This window comes from Bicyclus anynana, chromosome 4 (genome assembly GCF_947172395.1).
Source record: "Bicyclus anynana chromosome 4, ilBicAnyn1.1, whole genome shotgun sequence".
NCBI classification, from domain to species: Eukaryota; Metazoa; Arthropoda; class Insecta; order Lepidoptera; family Nymphalidae; genus Bicyclus; species Bicyclus anynana.
Window position 1 is genome coordinate 4,637,693 of NC_069086.1, and position 17,976 is coordinate 4,655,668.

Sequence of the window (17,976 nt, forward strand, 5' to 3'; positions counted from 1 at the left end):
CTGATTTCACTTCTTGGTTATTTGTCTGTGTTTTCGTAGTTGGCCTTTTTGGCGCCAATTTTACTATTGTCAATATCTTCAAATGTGTCAAATTCATGAAAAATAACCGGCGGTGGCTGCAAAGTGCAAGTGTAATTAAAACTACAAGATCTAACAAAAATAAAATTTAATACTACTATTTAATATCTTTTATGATATTTTTTGCTAAAACATAAAAATGGCTATGCGTGACTACGCTTCTGATAAAGGTATTAAACTTTTACAAACAACTCAAGAAGTTTATCGAGTCTACAATAACATTTTCGTGATAATTTTCTCGATTTTATTTCAGAGGGGTTTAAAAACTTTTTTATTGACTTCTGCCAAACTGACGATGAAGGGCACAAGTTCTTCAAATATTCTGAACAGCTTAGCAAAGTTGCACACAGGGAACAGGTTAGTTTGGTGTTTGTTTTTATGATTTCTATCACTTTGTAATATAATACAAACTTTCCCACGTTTCTCTGTCTGTTTGCGATAAATTGAAAACTACATAACGGATTTTCATGCATTAAATTGTATTAATCTTAGCAGTACTTGCTTATATATTAAAAAGAAGTCATCAGAAAGTTTCCTGCAGGTAGTTAAATCTAATCTGTAGAATCAGTTTCCTGAATGGTTGTACAATCGCTGGCCTTATTAGAATTTATTTTTAAACAGAATCAAGACATGTGTATTGCTCAGTAGTGTAACTTTCATTAAGATGAAAACTCAATTTTAGAATAAATATAAGATGTGGGTAAAGCATATTGTGTAATAAAGTGCTTTTTAAATCATATTTATATATAAAGGGCTATGTATTTATTCAGGTGTCATTTGTGGTTGAGTTGGATGACTTGCACGATATGAACCAGGAGTTGGCAGAAGCTGTGATGAAGAACACTAGACGCTACACAAACATGGTGTCAGATGTTGTCTATGAAATGATCCCAGATTATAAACACAGAGAGGTTTGATGTTTTAGAGAAACTTTGCTCTTAATTTGTCTTGATAATATGTTAAAGCCAATACAATTTTTTTTTCTTAAGACTAAGTTACATAAAGAGCGCCAAGGGCGACACCAGCCAGTAGCCTAGTTAATAGAGGTGGGTGAGGGTGATAATAGTGTTGAGCAAGCGTAAGAGTCAAGAGCATCACAGCAGAGCTTTACTCTAACTATTATATTACTATAGCTCTACAGCAATAGTTATTACAAAGCAAAAAAAGCAAGCATAGTGCTTGCTTATTGCTATAGTTGCTTGAATGGCTAGAATTACTGTATTTATATATTTTTTTAATCCTGACCCCACCTGTCTCCCTTTGGTGATGAGGCAAAGAGTCATATAGAATAGTTTCTTTCTAAGCATATTGCTGAAGACATGAAACTCGCATTCAAGAAACTCTTCATATTACTTACGACTTTACAATTTACACATTTTATATTGGTGCTTATCTGAGTATACTAAAAAACAAGGGAATATTTACGTCTACTATTAGAGATTAAGGGAAATAAGGACTATAGAAAAAAAAACCAATTATTGAAATTACCTAACAGTCTGTATAGTTTTTATATGTAGATTATAAGTCAAGTAATATGCTTGCAGGTTGCAGCCAAAGATACATTAGACGTGTACATTGAACACCGGATCATGTTGGAGGCGCGGAACCACCGGATCCCAGGAGAGATGCGCGACCCAAGGAACAGATACCCTGCTGAACTTATAAGAAGATTGTAATTACTATTCTAATACTTTCTATAAACTTCCAAGAAGTATAAAATAAGTCTCACTGCTATTAGTGAATTGAAAATTAAATGACTACAGTTTGTTTCATGTAGAATGGTGTGGGTGACAGTGCTTTTCAGCTGCATACCAGAGAATTTTCTTAATTCTCTGCGTGTGTGAAGTCTGCCAATTCACATTTAGCCAGCGTGGTGGACTATTGGCCTAACCCCTCTCATTCTGAGAGGAGACTCGAGCTCAGCAGTGACCTGAATATGGGTTGATAATAATTACCTAATATGTTTCTTGCTATTTTAAGTACTTTTAAAAATAGATAAATATTGTATCCCCTTTTCAGTGAAGTGTACTTCAAAGACATGTCAACATCAAAATCAGTGCCGATAAGAGAAGTCAAGGCCGAGCACATTGGTAAACTGGTGACAGTGCGGGGGATAGTGACTCGCTGCACCGACGTCAAGCCTCTGCTAGTAGTGGCAACATATTCATGTAGTGCCTGCGGGGCGGAGACATACCAGCCTGTGAGATCATTGCAGTTCACCCCACCACCCGCCTGCACTGCAGATGAGTGCCGACTTAACAAGACTGCTGGGCAGCTGCATTTGCAGACTAGGGGATCTAGGTTCCAGAAGTTCCAGGAGTTGAAAATACAAGAGCATGTGAGTAAAAAATAATTATCATCATCAAGGATTCAAAGATCTAATGGAATTAAGACTTATGGGAAAATACAGATTGTATTCATATAACATTTAATAAATCAATGTTACAAAGACAACTCGCAATATTGTAATAGTCACAAACTTTGATAGAAAATGATAAATTACTATTTACAAATGTGTTTCATCATATTCTAATTTTGTATACTTTCCTGTCTAGATAGTCTAACTTTTTCAAGCTAGTGAGATAAAAAATGGCAAAGACGTACTGCCAAGTTATTTTGCAGTCCTGTATGATGGAGCGTAGAAACTGTCAGAGGTATCAGTAGAACAAAAAGTAAGCTAGCTTCTATCTTAGATTGCATCGTCACTTAATATCAGATGACATTTAAGGGTTATCTTGTCATCAAATAAAAAAAAATGTTCGTTTTGTTTTTAGTCTGATCAAGTGCCAGTGGGACACATCCCGCGACAGCTGTCGGTGTACTGCCGCGGCGACACGACGCGACGCGCGCAGCCCGGCGACCACGTGGCCATCACCGGCGTGTTCCTGCCGCTGCTCAACTCCGGCTTCAGGCAGATGGTGCAGGGCCTGCTCTCCGACACCTACCTCGAAGCGCACGTGAGTTCTGTGTGCAGTCTGACCACTGCTGGTGGGCCACAACCCGCGACAGCTGTCGGTGTACTGCCGCGGCGACACGACGCGACGCGCGCAGCCCGGCGACCACGTGGCCATCACCGGCGTGTTCCTGCCGCTGCTCAACTCCGGCTTCAGGCAGATGGTGCAGGGTCTGCTCTCCGACACCTACCTCGAAGCGCACGTGAGTTCTGTGTGCAGTCTGACCACTGCTGGTGGGCCACAACCCGCGACAGCTGTCGGTGTACTACCGCGGCGACACGACGCGGCGCGCGCAGCCCGGCGACCACGTGGCCATCACCGGCGTGTTCCTGCCGCTGCTCAACTCCGGCTTCAGGCAGATGGTGCAGGGGCTGCTCTCCGACACCTACCTCGAAGCGCACGTGAGTTCTGTGTCCAGTCTGACCACTGCTGACTTTTTAAATCTCCACCTTTTTTTGTGTAAAAAAAAAATGTCCTGATATTTGTATGTAGTATGTAGTCCTTAGACCTTACTGTGCTGTAAAAAACAAACCTTTGTTCACTGTGTGGTACAAACTCCTAATTCATTATTTATACTACCATACAGTAAAAGTGACCTAACAATAGAACTAACTAAAAATGGATATGCGGTGGAAGAAGATGTGATTCAATTGTAATAATATGAAATTGTTATTTTCAGGGTGTGACGTGTCTGAACCAAACAGACGAAGGGGAAATGGCTGAGCCACTCACAGAGGAGGAGTTGGCGGATTTGGCGGAGGACGACTTGTATTCGAGGATGGCGCGCAGTCTCGCGCCAGAGATCTATGGCCATGAAGATGTGAAGAAGGCACTCCTACTGCTACTAGTGGGAGGCGTGGACAAGTATGTTGTTCAAAAACTAGAGATAGAAATAAAGAGGATGTTACCTTAAGTTTTTACCCACTAATATCTGGAAATTTCAATGGTCTGTGAATATACAGTAACAACTGTACAAAGCACAAAGAACAGCTAACTCGACATCCCAATCACCTCACTAGATCAGTGGTGGTAGTTGTAGTCAAGCGTGTCAAGCAAGCTAATGTGTTAGATGAATAGTTGATGGCAGCTTGGCTCTCCTCTTAGAAACCTTTCCAAAGTCACGCAACTCTTGTCTTTAGATCTGAGAGAGTAAAGGTTTTATTGTGATCTATCATATGAGCAGATAAGCCATGATAGCCCAGTGGATATGACCTCTGACCTTCGATTCTGAGGTTCAAATCCAGTTTAGGGCATGCACCTCAAACTTTTCAGTTATATGCATTTAAAAAAATTAAGCATCTCAAACTGTGAAGGAATAACATCCTGAGGTAACCTGAGTACCTGATTTTTTTTTTAATTCTCTGTGTGTGAAGTTAATCTGCATTGGGCTAGTGTGGTTGACCTTTCCTTTCTTATTCTGAGAGAACATTTGTACTAAACAGTGAGTTAAATATGAGTTGTTAATAATGATTATATGAGATTAGATAAAGTAGAGCATGTACTTATCTTGGTTGTAAAACTTGGTGGTAAAACCTCACTTTGTATGATGTCTTTGTTTGATCTTAGGCGTCCAAATGGCATGAAGATTCGTGGCAACATCAACATCTGCCTGATGGGCGACCCCGGCGTGGCCAAGTCGCAGCTGCTCAACTACATCGACCGGCTCGCGCCGCGCAGCCAGTACACCACCGGCAGGGGCTCCTCCGGCGTGGGCTTGACTGCTGCAGTCTTGAAGGTAGAGCTTTCCGCAATATCTTTCAAAAACAAAATGAACAAGTGTGCTGTAGACCACACAACTCAAGTAAAACTTCTTTCGAAAATAAAAACAAAGCGCCATCTGTGAGCCTCAAGCATAACTGCACACATCAACATCACATCAACAGGTTCTTGAAGTATACTACCAGTACAGAACAAATTGCCAGACATAACACTGCCATAGTCCAATGGAATGCATAGAAATCATAGACTCTACAGGAGAGCTCAACAAGAAACCTGGATTCATAGGCCTAGATTCCTCAACCCGGAAAGGGGCTAGAGGAAAGAGAAGGCTCCGGAAGAGCAAGTTCCCCCTTCTCTTGTTTTACTTGTGCAAGGAGGCCGAACCACGAGGCCTGTGTCTCTACCCAACACTCTCGGCAGGAGTAGACCCCACTGCCGCTTGAAGTGTACAAAAAGGGTTTGTTTCAAAGTTCTCCAAGAACGCCATCTACTGGTAGCTTAAAATTACAAACAGTGTTTCACTATCCCTGTAGATGGCAAACGCATTGTAAATGCCTTGCACGATTACACTTTTCGTAACTCATCCTGCCTACTCCTCAAGTCAAGCGAGCGTAAACGTAAAGTTTTACTTTAAAAATACTATCTATTACATTTTAGTCCTCCCAAAAATTTCTAATTTGAATAGTAAACTGGTAACTTTATGTTCTACTTCTATCTTACTATTTGGTACTTTTTTGATCAGGACCCCTTCACGGGCGAGATGATGCTGGAGGGCGGCGCACTGGTGCTGGCCGACCAGGGCGTGTGCTGCATTGACGAGTTCGACAAGATGGCGGAGAACGACCGCACCGCCATACACGAGGTCATGGAGCAGCAGACCATTAGTATTGCTAAAGTAAGTGTTAACAAGCAACTGCCAAGTCCGCTCTGGTGGTCATTATTGCTGTAATAATAAAATATTACAGCTAACACTCAACTGGTTAGAGCTAAAACCAAAAGCCCAAAAGTCTTTGATGTGAGTCTTGGGTTTGATTATGAAAATAAGACTATTTGGATTTTCTTTCCTTCTTCTAACGTTTCTTAGAATATAAATAGATTAGTAGCAGCCACAGAAAAAAGTGTGTGTCAGCTCTGACGCACGAATGGAGTTGATTCTTTCAAATCGACTGTCTAAATAGGTGTATGTTGACCCGCAGCACTATGTACGTCACAATACTTACGCCTGAAAAGTGAAAGATGCGCAACCGAGGAGCTGCAGGCTGTGGCGTGCGCGCCCGCCGACAGCGTGCACATGCATGCGGGCGCACTCGCCGGCAACGCACGGTGAAAGGTGCGCAGAATAGGTTGCGCACAAAAACGTAACACTGTCATTGTATGTCATGATGATGATGATAAGTCAATAATAGTACCGTTATCCCACAGGCGGGTATAATGACGTGTCTGAACGCGCGCGTGTCCATCCTCGCGGCCGCCAACCCCGCGTACGGGCGCTACAATCCAAAGCGTACCATTGAGCAGAACATACAGCTGCCCGCCGCGTTGCTGTCGCGTTTCGATCTGCTTTGGCTGATCCAGGATAAACCTAATAGGTGAGTGAAAATTGTCTCATAACTAGCTGTCTGTCTGTCTCTAATCTGGCCCTATCGCAAAACCCATTCTTAATAACAAGCACATAAAGCGCCCTCAATAATACACCTGCCTTTGGGCTCCGGCCGCGCGCTCATTTGTACACCGGCGATCGGCTGGGCATTCTGCCCAAGAACATAAAACGGCACAGAACGGTCTGCTGTAAGACCGACCAATCAGGGCCAAGTTCGGACAGTTGACTTTTTAAGATTGATTAAGATTTCACTTCCAAAAGATTATATTAAAAGATTATATACCAAAAAATAACACATTAAATTATAATCAGTATTTTTAGTTCACAATATGACGGCAGAATATAACATTACAAGTGAGATTATAAACTAACGTATTTTACAATTTATCGGTAACATATACACCTGTTTTTCCGAATATGTATTTTATAATGTACTATCACTCAGGGAGAAAGATCTGGAACTGGCCAAACACATAGCCTACGTCCATCAGCACTCCATGCAGCCCCCCGGCCAGACGCGCGCTCTGCCCATGAAGCTGGTCCGACGGTACCTGGGCCTGACGCACCGCAAGCACCCTGCCGTGCCGAGAAACCTTACGGAGTATATCGTGTGTGAGTACGCAATACCGTCATCATCAAATTAAATCAAATCATTTATTTGAATAGAATGAATAGAATGTGGACTAGCAGTGATAGCCCAGTGGATATGACCTCTGCCTCCGATTCCGGAGGCTGTGGGTTCGAATCCGGTTCGGGGCATGCACCTCCAACTTTTCAGTTGTGTGCATTTTAAGAAATTAAATATCACGTGTCTCAATCGGTGAAGGAAAACATCGTGAGGAAACCTGCATACCAGAGAATTATCTTCATTCTCTGCGTGTGTGAAGTCTGCCAATCCGCATTGGGCCAACGTGGTGGACTATTGGCCTGACCCCTCTCATTCTGAGAGGAGACTCGAGCTCAGCAGTGAGCCGAATATGGGTTGATGACGACGGATAGAATGTGGTACATGTTTTGGTCTTAAAATTATTGAGTCACCTATACATTCAACTGATTACAGTATGCAAGATTTTAACAATTAAAATATTAATTTCAATAATTTATCCTAATAACGTAATTATATTTGATGTGAAAATTTACTATAAAAATTTCAACCTAAATTTAACATATATTTATTACAATTTTTGTTATAATAAACCATAAATAAAATTTTGCTATTTACAGAACAAAACTTTAAATGATATAAGAAAATGAAAAAAAAATCGATGATGAAAATTAATAGATTAAATTGCTTATGTCATAATTTCATGAAATTGATAAATTCATTTATTTTATAAAAACTCTGTTCGAGCAGCCATTTATTTAATTCTTTCCTAAAAGTTTGGAGAGGCATTGCTTGCAACTTACTGGGTTGCTTATTAAAGGCCGTTATAGCCATATAGTAAGCGTTGTTTTTGAATATAGTTAAGGTACATTTTGGCTGACATATTTTATGAGGGAATCTTTGGTTATCTGAGAACGCTCTGGTTTTTTTTTTTTACACAAAATTGACCATGACCCCTCCCAATACGCTAATAGTTCAGTAGCATCATCATCATGACGCGGTACCATCCGCAGAACGGAGTTGGGTGGTCAGTCCAAAAGTTTTGAGGTCATTTTGTCAACCATGGAGGATCGTAGATTTTTAGAACTCTACGAAAAATTTTCTCAAAAATATTATTTTTTTTTTATAAAAAATTTAAATGCACAGCATCGTACGTGGAGCTGCGACGGGAAGCGCGGAACGCCCGTGACGTCACCTTCACGTCGGCCAGGAATTTGCTCGCTATTCTACGCCTGTCTACTGCACTCGCGCGACTGAGGTAACTTCACAGTAAAGATGTTATGGACAGATGACCAATTGGTCATTGCTCATAAGGTAGAAAAAAAATTTGTAAACAATGGAGATGATTATTGCCCATAAGGTAGAACAATATCTTGTTACGGAAAGATGGCCAATTGGACATTATACAGTTGGCCATAAGGTAAAAAATTAATATATGTTTGGTAGTAAATAAATTTCGCAGTTGCGTAAAAACGATGACAAAAGATATAATTGATATTATTTATCGGGTTTCCGTAAATCGCATATATCCCGGAAACGTAGTATTGTCGTTCTGATTCGCTATCACAGAATGTCGGATTAACGAACATTTTTTCAAGGACAGATAAAAATGTACTTTGATTTTATGCGATTATTCAAGTGATATTTGATCTTAAATGTAGGTACAAGCACTTTGAATTTGTTGAAATGTTAATCTCTGTCATTCCTTTTGTATTTGACAGATCTAACTTTGAGGAAAGTTATTGGATGTTTGTAACTTTTTTATTATTTATTTATTTTGTGAAAAAAACGAAGGAAGTCCGTTTAAGCTATAGTTGAGCCATATTCGAAGTGTACCACCAATTAGGTGCAAACAGGTGTTAGTAACCTATTGGAAACTTCATAATAATCATTAATTTTCAATAATTATACAAACTAGTGCAAACTACTGAAATAAATAAGACGAGAGTTAGATATATTCATGTAGTTAACTATTATATGTTATAAAGAGGTAAAACTTCTTTAGCTTAGTATAATTTTCTACTGATTACTTTATAGTACCTACATATTACCAATCCGTACTATAAAGCAGTTATAGTCTGCCCTTAAAAAAATAAAAATAGCCTTTGTTTTAACAAAAAAAATTTAATGAACTAAGTATTTTTTAATTTGTTGTAAGTGTTATTTATTTAGAAATTATCAAGTTTTAAAACAATGTACCCAATGTAGTACCATGATTAATTTACTAGTATTTCAAATCTACAAATCTTCAATTTGACTATTGATGAAAATATAACCAAATGTTACTTACCTACGGAACTTGTAAGATATGGCCGTTCATTGAGTTATGGTTGCCAAAAATGTGCTCATAGTCATAAAAATAAAATGATACCTTAATTTAAGCGATTTTTCTTTCATATTACATATTGGATAGTCGAGTTAAGTTCCAGATAACAGTATAAAAGTATTATATTTATAGTAGCAATACGAAAAGGTGAAAAAATTACAATGTTTGTTTTTATAAAAAATCACAACCCTATTTATGGTAACTAGTGGTTTGTTTACATCAAGTATTTTCGAACTGAGGCTCTAATTATAGAGATTTGTTTTTTTAAAAGGTTAAAGCAGTGATTCCCAAAGTGGTCTATATCAACCCCTAGGGGTGTAATCTGCAAAGAGTCTATGTCAGCGAAAAAAAATTTGGGGGTCCATTAAATGAAAATGGTCTCCACGATAGTGGATCATAACACATACACTGATAGTACCTATTTTTTACATCATATTATCTTATAATATCAAATCATATACATTATTTTAAAAGTTACTATGAAGTAAAAAAAATATTATAATGTTTATAAAATTGTGTAAGTTATAGGATACAGAAAAACAATATCAAATAAGTAGGGGGCCTACCCAACACGGAAAAACATGGCAAGGGGTCTACAACACAAAAAAGTTTGGGAAACTCTGGGTTAAAGTATTAATTATATTACGTTATTCTCAGACTATCAGACATGGTGGAAAAGGAAGACGTGTCGGAGGCGATCCGGTTAGTAGAAATGTCGAAGCAATCTCTACAGCATGTAGAAGAAAACGTACAGAGGTTTGTATTTTTACTCTTTCTTGGATGGTTACTTGATTTGCTTAATTTTATAATTTGAGTTTATTTTCATTTCCGTTAATTTTTTTTTACTGTGTATCTTACTGAATACCTTGCTTTATTATTATTTACCACTGTTCATTCACATTAATAATATGATCTATAATGATTTATGATGTTAAGATATTTATTATGTGTAATTATATATGTAGGTGTATTTATATATTAATTATGTATTTAGGTGTACTCCTATATTTTATTATTTGTGTATATTTAGTATGTAATTGTATATGTAGTTTAATTTAGTATATTATTTTTATAGTTCCTTTCTTTAAATATTTCATTCAAGGTTGTCTGGGGTAGATCGCTTTTAGCGATAAGACCGCCTTTGCGCATCTTACTTTTATGTTGTACTTTTTTTTTCTTATTTTTTTGTGTGCAATAAAGAATTAAAATAAATAAATAAATGATCTGTATAGGGGTATAAGCGCCACGGACCGCATCTTCGCGATAGTGCGCGAGCTGGCCGGCTCCAGCAACACGGTGAAGATCGCTGACGTCATCGAGCGCTGCGTCGACAAGGGCTTCAAACCCGACCAGGTGACACTACAATATTTCCTCAATAATTTTTTATTTTTTTTTATTCTTTACAAGTTAGCCCTTGACTACAATCTCACCTGATGGTAAGTGATGATGTAGTCTTAGATGGAAGCGGGCTAATTTATCTATACTTATAATAAATCTGTAGAGATGTCAATTCTGAACATGAAATATATTTCCAAAATAACTATCAGGGGGTGATTAGTGATCGATACTGATGCTGAAATGCAATACGGATTGGCATATCTCCAGGAACGGCGAAATGTCATATACTTGATGTTAGATATCCACGAGGGGTTGTTCGTAAGCACCGGATGACATTTGTTACATACAATCTCAATTTCGTATATGTCAACTAACATACTACTAAGTTAGTGAATTAACCTGCATGATGGGGCTATCAGCTTGATCGGTCAATAAATAACACTAGTTTTTAGGATTAGAAATAGAATAATAAAAAAAGAAAAGTTAACACTCCACCCTTCTTATTTAGACATAAGTGATTATATTACTTATGTCTGAAAAAATAACAAAAATTAAATATTACGTGTAATTGTAAAAAAAAAAAATCGTGTGGAAACCTGCATATCAGAGAATTTTCTTAATTCTCTGCGTGTGTGAAGTCTGCCAATCCTCATTGGGCCAGCGTGGTGGACTATTTGCCAAACCCCTCTCATTCTGAGTGGAGACTCGAGCTCAGCAGTGAGCCTAATATGGGTTGATAATGACGAATATAATTTTCTTTTTCAGGTGGATAATTGTATCGAAGAGTACGAGAATCTCAACGTGTGGCAAGTGAACCAAGTGCGGACCAAGATCACCTTCATGTAATGCGTTTAAGTATAGCCTGACCAGTGGCGCTAACATGCGACTAAGGAGACAATCTCGTGCAGAGAAATAGACAAATTTCAACCAATGGCGGTGCAACCGGAAATGACGCTATCTCTATCATTGCGTTGGTACGAAAGAGATGGGACTGGGACGATTGGACGCCGCCGCCATTGAACAATATTTTGTCTATTTCTCTTCACTTAGTCGCACGTTAGCGCCACAGATATGTAAAAAAAATTTTGAAAGGTACTTAGTATGCTTAGACTTGCCAATTGCCTCGTTGTCAGGTTAGCCTATGTGCTTTCGGATCACATGGTCGTGGGTTCGAATCCTGAGTCGAGTTATGAAATACTGAGTTCCTCTTCTAAGAAATGTTCTGTTGAAATTCTCAACCAGGTGTTGGGAAGGCGGTCCCGGTCATTATCATTAACATCTGATAGTGATCGTTATAGAATTTAACATTATCACCGTAAGGCCACCAACCCGCATTGGTGAAGCATGGTGGGTCTAAGCTCCATATCCTTCTATACGGGAGGCCTTCCTGCTAGCCGTGTGTTAAAATAGGCTGATGATGATGCTAATGAAAGAAATGAGTTCCTTTTTTTCCCAGCATGGAGAGGTATTTTATTTTTCTTGTCAGGTTATATAATCGTTTAAGATAAATAGTTATGTAAGCAACTCCCTGTGCCTGATGTTTGTTTTAATTAATTGTAATGATTGTATTGTGATTATAATTAAATATTTTTGAAGTATTCATTTCTTTTTACTTACCAAGTCACCTATGTATATACGAATAAATATGGAATTAAAAAAGTTAAACACTTTAACTTTCGAAAAAATATCATTTTCGAAAAATTTTCAACTACAATTTACCTATCTTTCTTGGAATCAAGTTGCCATATAATAAGCGCGTAATGACGGATTTTGTTTGTAACTTTGAGAAAGTTTCAAATAGGCAATTTTATATTTATCTTTGTTTTAGTAAGTCAAATAATAAGGTGGTCGGGAATATTGATCATATTAATAACAGTGGCGTGCACAAGGATTTTGACTAGGGTAAGCACTATACGTACAAATTGTACTAAATGGAAAATTCCTTCTCCATTAAGGGTTTGTATGGATTTCTTAATGCATATATATATGTATGAAACGCACGCCACTATACACGGTTATTATACTACGAAGAGGAAAGATTTGGTTGTTTGTTTGTTTGCAATTTTTTGCTAAATAAAAACTCTGAAACTACTGAACCGATTTTAATAATTCTTACACTGTTGGAAAGGTACACTATCACCGAGTGCCATAGGCTATATTTTATCTCTGTATTCCTACAAGAACGGGAACCACACGGGTAAAGCAGCGCGACATCTGCTAGTCTATACTAATATTATAAAGAGGTAAAGTTTGTAAGTTTGTCACATTTTTTAAATGGGGTAATCTTCGGAACTACTGGTCCGATTTCAAAAATTCTTTCACCAGTAGAATGCTACATTATCGGAGAGTGCTATAGGCTATATTTTATATAGGTATCATATATATTAGCCGAGTTATCACAGTTTTTGTCATACAGGTCGGACCGAAATTCATCATAAACAGACTTATGCGCATGCGCTGCCTTATCCATTGTGTAAAATTGAAATCAATGTATGGAGGCTTTATGTACCTTTAAAAGTTCTACAAAAAAGTCCGCGACACCATATATCTAACTTCTATATATTAGCAGATATAGTACCTTTTGTGTTTTAAAAATTATAAATTTTATATACTTAGGTTTGCGTCATTAACGCACGCCACTATACACGGTTATTATACTACGAAGAGGAAAGATTTGGTTGTTTGTTTGTTTGCAATTTTTTGCTAAGTAAAAACTGAAACTACTGAACCGATTTTAATAATTCTTACACTGTTGGAGAGGTACACTATCCCCGAGTGCCATAGGCTATATTTTATCTCTGTATTCATACAAGAAAGGGAACCACACGGGTGAAGCAGCGCGACATCTGCTAGTATTCTATAAAAACGAAAAATAACAAATTGTAGGTTAATAATGTTTTACCATGAAAAAGTTTGTTTGTTAATAATGTTCTGTTTGTTCCTAAATATTGTATTTATTGTATGCAATAATAACCAGTGCACAGTAAAACTAACTGTGGTTTGTGTTGCACTATGGTTAGGCTTAATTTCAATGTGTTGTTTGTTAAATAATAATAAATAAAAATAAGTGACCTAAAAGTGTTTGTACCTATAACATTTTAATTGCCGCGAAACTGCATTGCAGCCGCTTTGAAACCTCTCTACTGAAATTTTACACAAAACACGTTGCCTCTTTACCAAACAAAATTCGGTCATCAAGCCGAAACTGGTGTAAAATATACCACCTGCCTCAAAGAAATGTTACTTAAACCGTTAAATACTTTTTTACACGATACTTTTTCGTTGTAGTATCGCATAAAATACGTAACCTATAGGCTATAGCACAAACTTCATAAAACGAGGGGTGTTCATTGAGTAATGAGACATAGGTACCTATACCTATACTTCTTGTTAAGAAAGCCCCCGACATTAAGTTTATTATTAGTATCATAATATAATAGGGATGATGACAGTTTTTTAAATTGTATATAAATTAAGAGTATGATAATAGTAAAGCAATTTTGTAAAAGGAACAGGGTATCTGCGATCATTACTTTCGGAGCTACAGGGACTTAAAGGGTCAGATTTGCGGCGCTGCCGCGGAACCCTGAAAAACGCCCCATACAAAATGGCACGAACTAATGACGTCGTAGGTAATGTAATGATCGTTAGATTTGTATGTGCGTTCAAACAAAATTACTAATGTGTTTGTTATTTGTGCGTTTATGTTTATAGTTCATATATTAAAAAATGACACATTTAATGTAAAGAAGCTAAAACTGTATGAATTTTCGTCTAATTACGATAAATGATTTTGAAATTTTATAATCCTATTAATTTTGCAAATATCCAGACAATCTTTGCTTTTTATGTATAAATTAGTTAACATTGACCTTATTTACCCGAATGTATCATAAAAATTAATATATTCATACCTAGTCATCATCCCCATTCCCGGTATCGGTATTCCACGGCATATGTCCATTCTAGGGTGGATACGAATATTCCATCTTATTTCTTTAGTTTTTGTGAACAGTTATTTAAACTTTTAAAAACAAAAGACGCCATTTTTACCCGACTACGGCGAAGCCAAAAGGAAGGGCAAATAATTTTGGCAGTCTGTCTGTATGTATGTATGTTTGTTGCACCGTAGCGCCTAAACTACTGCACCGATTTTAATAAATGAGGTGTCAAAAGATATATAAATTTTACAAAAAAAATATATGACGGAATTTATAACCTCGAAAAAAAAATAAAATGGAGATAATCTATGTGTTTGGTATCAAACGAAAGGTCTTGGCGAGCAGATTACAAATATGTATCATATTGTTTAAGTCAAGATGTATCTTTAAAATGCGATCGTATAGTTCTCGCGGTCCAGTCGTTTCATATCAGAATGCGACGATGTAGATATTCGTAGATACTAGTAGATATTGCAAGGCTACGCTCAATCGGGTAATGGAAAAGGATTAAATAAAAAATAAAGTTTAAAAAGTAACCCGACTACTTAAAAAGGGGTCTAAAAAGAACGAAACAAGAAACTATTTCAGATTGAAATAGATGAACCAGATAAATTATGCCAGGAACACTTCTATTTTAAACATAGGTACTCGTACGTACATGTGAAGGATATAATGGGTGCGACCACGGCTCTATCGTAACCATTTTTGATCCTATGCATTTCTCTATTTCAGTCTGAAATATTTTCCTGTTCCGTTCTTTTTAGACCCCTTTTTACGTAGTCGGGTTATACTTTTTAAACTTTTTTCTCTCATTTATTTATTACAATATAAATATAAAATACAAAACACTATTAAAAATTTATAAAAAAAAATCAACCCTCCCGCTGCGGGACATTTGAGTGCCCAAGCAACCGGTGGTCAGGACTCCAGAGTGAGCAACCTCCTCAAAATACGCGCCCTCTCAAGAATCACTGCGTTCTGTATCCGACTCTTGATCCAACAGTTAAGCGAAAGCTTCTTAAGGTGTTGTTCGAAGCTTTTCGCTATAAGACCATTGACTGAAACAACTATCGGAACAATAATAGTTGACTCAACATTCCACATGGCGGTAATCTCGTGAACAAGGTCCAAGTATTTTAAAAACTAAACTTTATTTTTATTCTTGAATAATATTGAAAATTACTGATGCGACGCTTCGTGTCGTACTCCCTCGAGAATGTATTCGTTTCGTTTTTGACTTTTGTAACGGCTACGTCACGACAGGGTCGTGTTCCGTCTGTCTATCTACCTATTACTCTTTATTGGATACTACCTAAATAACATAGGAATACCTACGTATTTCTATATGCTCCTGTTACGCTTAAGACCAGACCGGCAAATAAAAGTTTTGACAGTGATGAATGGATATATTAAAGTTTTCATTGCGTGGTTATGATAGGCACTTACCTACGTGGTTTTCAACGTTAATTTCAGAGACGCGGTATGTAATATTATTGGTTACTAGTATATGCCCCGCGGTTTCATATGCGTAGTTCCCGTTCCCGTGGGAATACAGGGATTAAATATAGTCTATGACACTCACAAGTAATGTGGCATTATGGAACAAATAATAATAATTGCTAAAAGATCAAAATTTCAGTATATCCAGAGATTACCCCCTACAAACTCACATACCTCTAAATATTAGTACCTACCTATAGGTAGGTAACTAATATACATATTAATCTAGGGTAGACGTAGGTACATACCTAGATTACAACGTACGCTTGGGGAAAAAAACGATCATCACCGAGACAGACAGACTCAGGGGCCTGTGTCAAACATCAGTGCATCTCATGACATCCCTTAAAAAGCAAATCAATTACCTACTAGGTAGGTAGGTAGGTAGGTAGGTATATTTAGGAGGTACACAGTCCTCGAAAGCCGTTGTAAAATATTACATTTTACGTATTTCAATTTTATTGCAGGCTCTATAAAACAATTTTTGATATAGGTCATACTTGGCACTTAAAATAGGTCACGAAGCTTACTGGGTAGGTGCCTATAGGTGGCCGCGCCTGTGTGTGAAGTTTGGATAAAGTTGTGCTCACAATATCCCACAAATTATTTTTACGGTGTAGGTATAATAAATCACCTTACTTCCATAATATATTTTTTGTATGCCAATCTGTCTATGCTTCTTTCCAGAATAATTATTATTAAACGGATTTTCATGCCGTTTACAGTTTACTTACTTCTGAAATGTTAAGTAAAGTTAGGTACCTACATATTATATGGATCGACATATTGGTTCATTCGAGTGAAATACTAGTTATTTGTTATGTTAGGCAGCAAAATTGATTTTGCGTATTGAATGTCGAGTAAGCCAAGGATTCTAAAATTGAACAACGTGTGAAGCGAAAGGTTCAAAAAAGAATCCTGAGCTTCGCGAGGAATTTGAGGGGCCGAGATCTAACTTCCATAGTTTAAAAATTAAAAAGTTACTTATAAGATTCTTTATACTTAATTTTAACTGCTACATTGCCCCTGTAGATAGAAAATTCTACTCCCAGGTAAGTATAATAATTTGGACAGGAATGATAGGAGTTTGAAAAACCTGTCATGTTAAGGTACCTATCTTTCCACTCTTTGTTATCTGTGGGATCTGTAATTTTTGTATATACTCATTACTCGCAGCTACTTGCGTATTTTTTAACCGACTTCCAAAAAGGAGGAGGTTCTACGTTCGGCTGTATGTATGGTTTTTTTTTAAATAGCTTAAACATTGATGGTCTTGTGATAACCCTTGGTAAGTATTATTAAAAAAGATCAACGTAGATATTTTTCATCTTATAGATATTTAAAGTTTAAAATACTATGTTAGTGAACGATATGGAATTTGCATAATATAGAGTAGGTATAAATTATAATGCTCTACTCACCTTTCTTTCATGAAAATGTTAAAAGGTTATGAGGCGAGGCAAGGTTTGTAAATATGTTTACAAAGTTACAAAATATGTTTACAAAGTTACATCATTTTCGGTGTTAGTGGTTGGACTCCGAATCCAATTGAGAGACATTCATTTAGCTGGTGATCAAGTGTAAGGAACATTTTCTTCTCGTACCTAAGTAGGTACAACGCTAATGCGGCCATTCGGTATTCCAGACGAGCGGCTGGCACAAGCAATAAAATGCACTCTGGCTCTACATTGAAATGATTTTAATTTTAATTGTGCATTCCACTTTATCAACTCTCCACGTACCTAAGTATTATTAAATTATCTTTTCTATGACAGGTATTTATTGTAGTTTCTTATTAATTATTTATAAGCTACCCAGGTAGGTTATAAATATTGCTGAATATAATTTTTTTTAAATCAGAAATGCCAGTTTTAAGTGGAGGTGCGCTAATACATTTTAATAGTTTCTAGATAATT

The 17,976-nt window shown here is 37.1% G+C and overlaps 1 protein-coding gene across 1 annotated transcript; it reads left to right on the top strand.

Annotated features, from left to right (window-relative positions):
- Positions 1-74: 74 nt before the first annotated feature.
- Positions 75-12,217, top strand: LOC112042966 (DNA replication licensing factor Mcm7). The gene is made up of 15 exons (XM_024078202.2): positions 75-248; positions 332-435; positions 849-989; positions 1,623-1,750; positions 2,098-2,416; positions 2,853-3,035; positions 3,712-3,896; positions 4,599-4,767; positions 5,494-5,646; positions 6,174-6,340; positions 6,797-6,963; positions 8,102-8,213; positions 9,939-10,037; positions 10,514-10,634; positions 11,385-12,217. Exons 1-15 carry the CDS (start codon positions 218-220, stop codon positions 11,463-11,465), a joined length of 2,160 nt encoding a protein of 719 aa, XP_023933970.1. The 5' UTR covers positions 75-217; the 3' UTR covers positions 11,466-12,217.
- The last annotated feature ends 5,759 nt before the right edge of the window (positions 12,218-17,976 follow it).

Coding starts and splice junctions, on each gene's coding strand:
- LOC112042966 (XM_024078202.2), top strand. CDS start 218: ATGGCTATGCGTGACTACGCTTCTGATAAAG. Junction 4,768..5,493: donor TGACTGCTGCAGTCTTGAAG/GTAGAGCTTTCC, acceptor TTTTTTGATCAG/GACCCCTTCACGGGCGAGAT. Junction 10,635..11,384: donor AGGGCTTCAAACCCGACCAG/GTGACACTACAA, acceptor TTTCTTTTTCAG/GTGGATAATTGTATCGAAGA.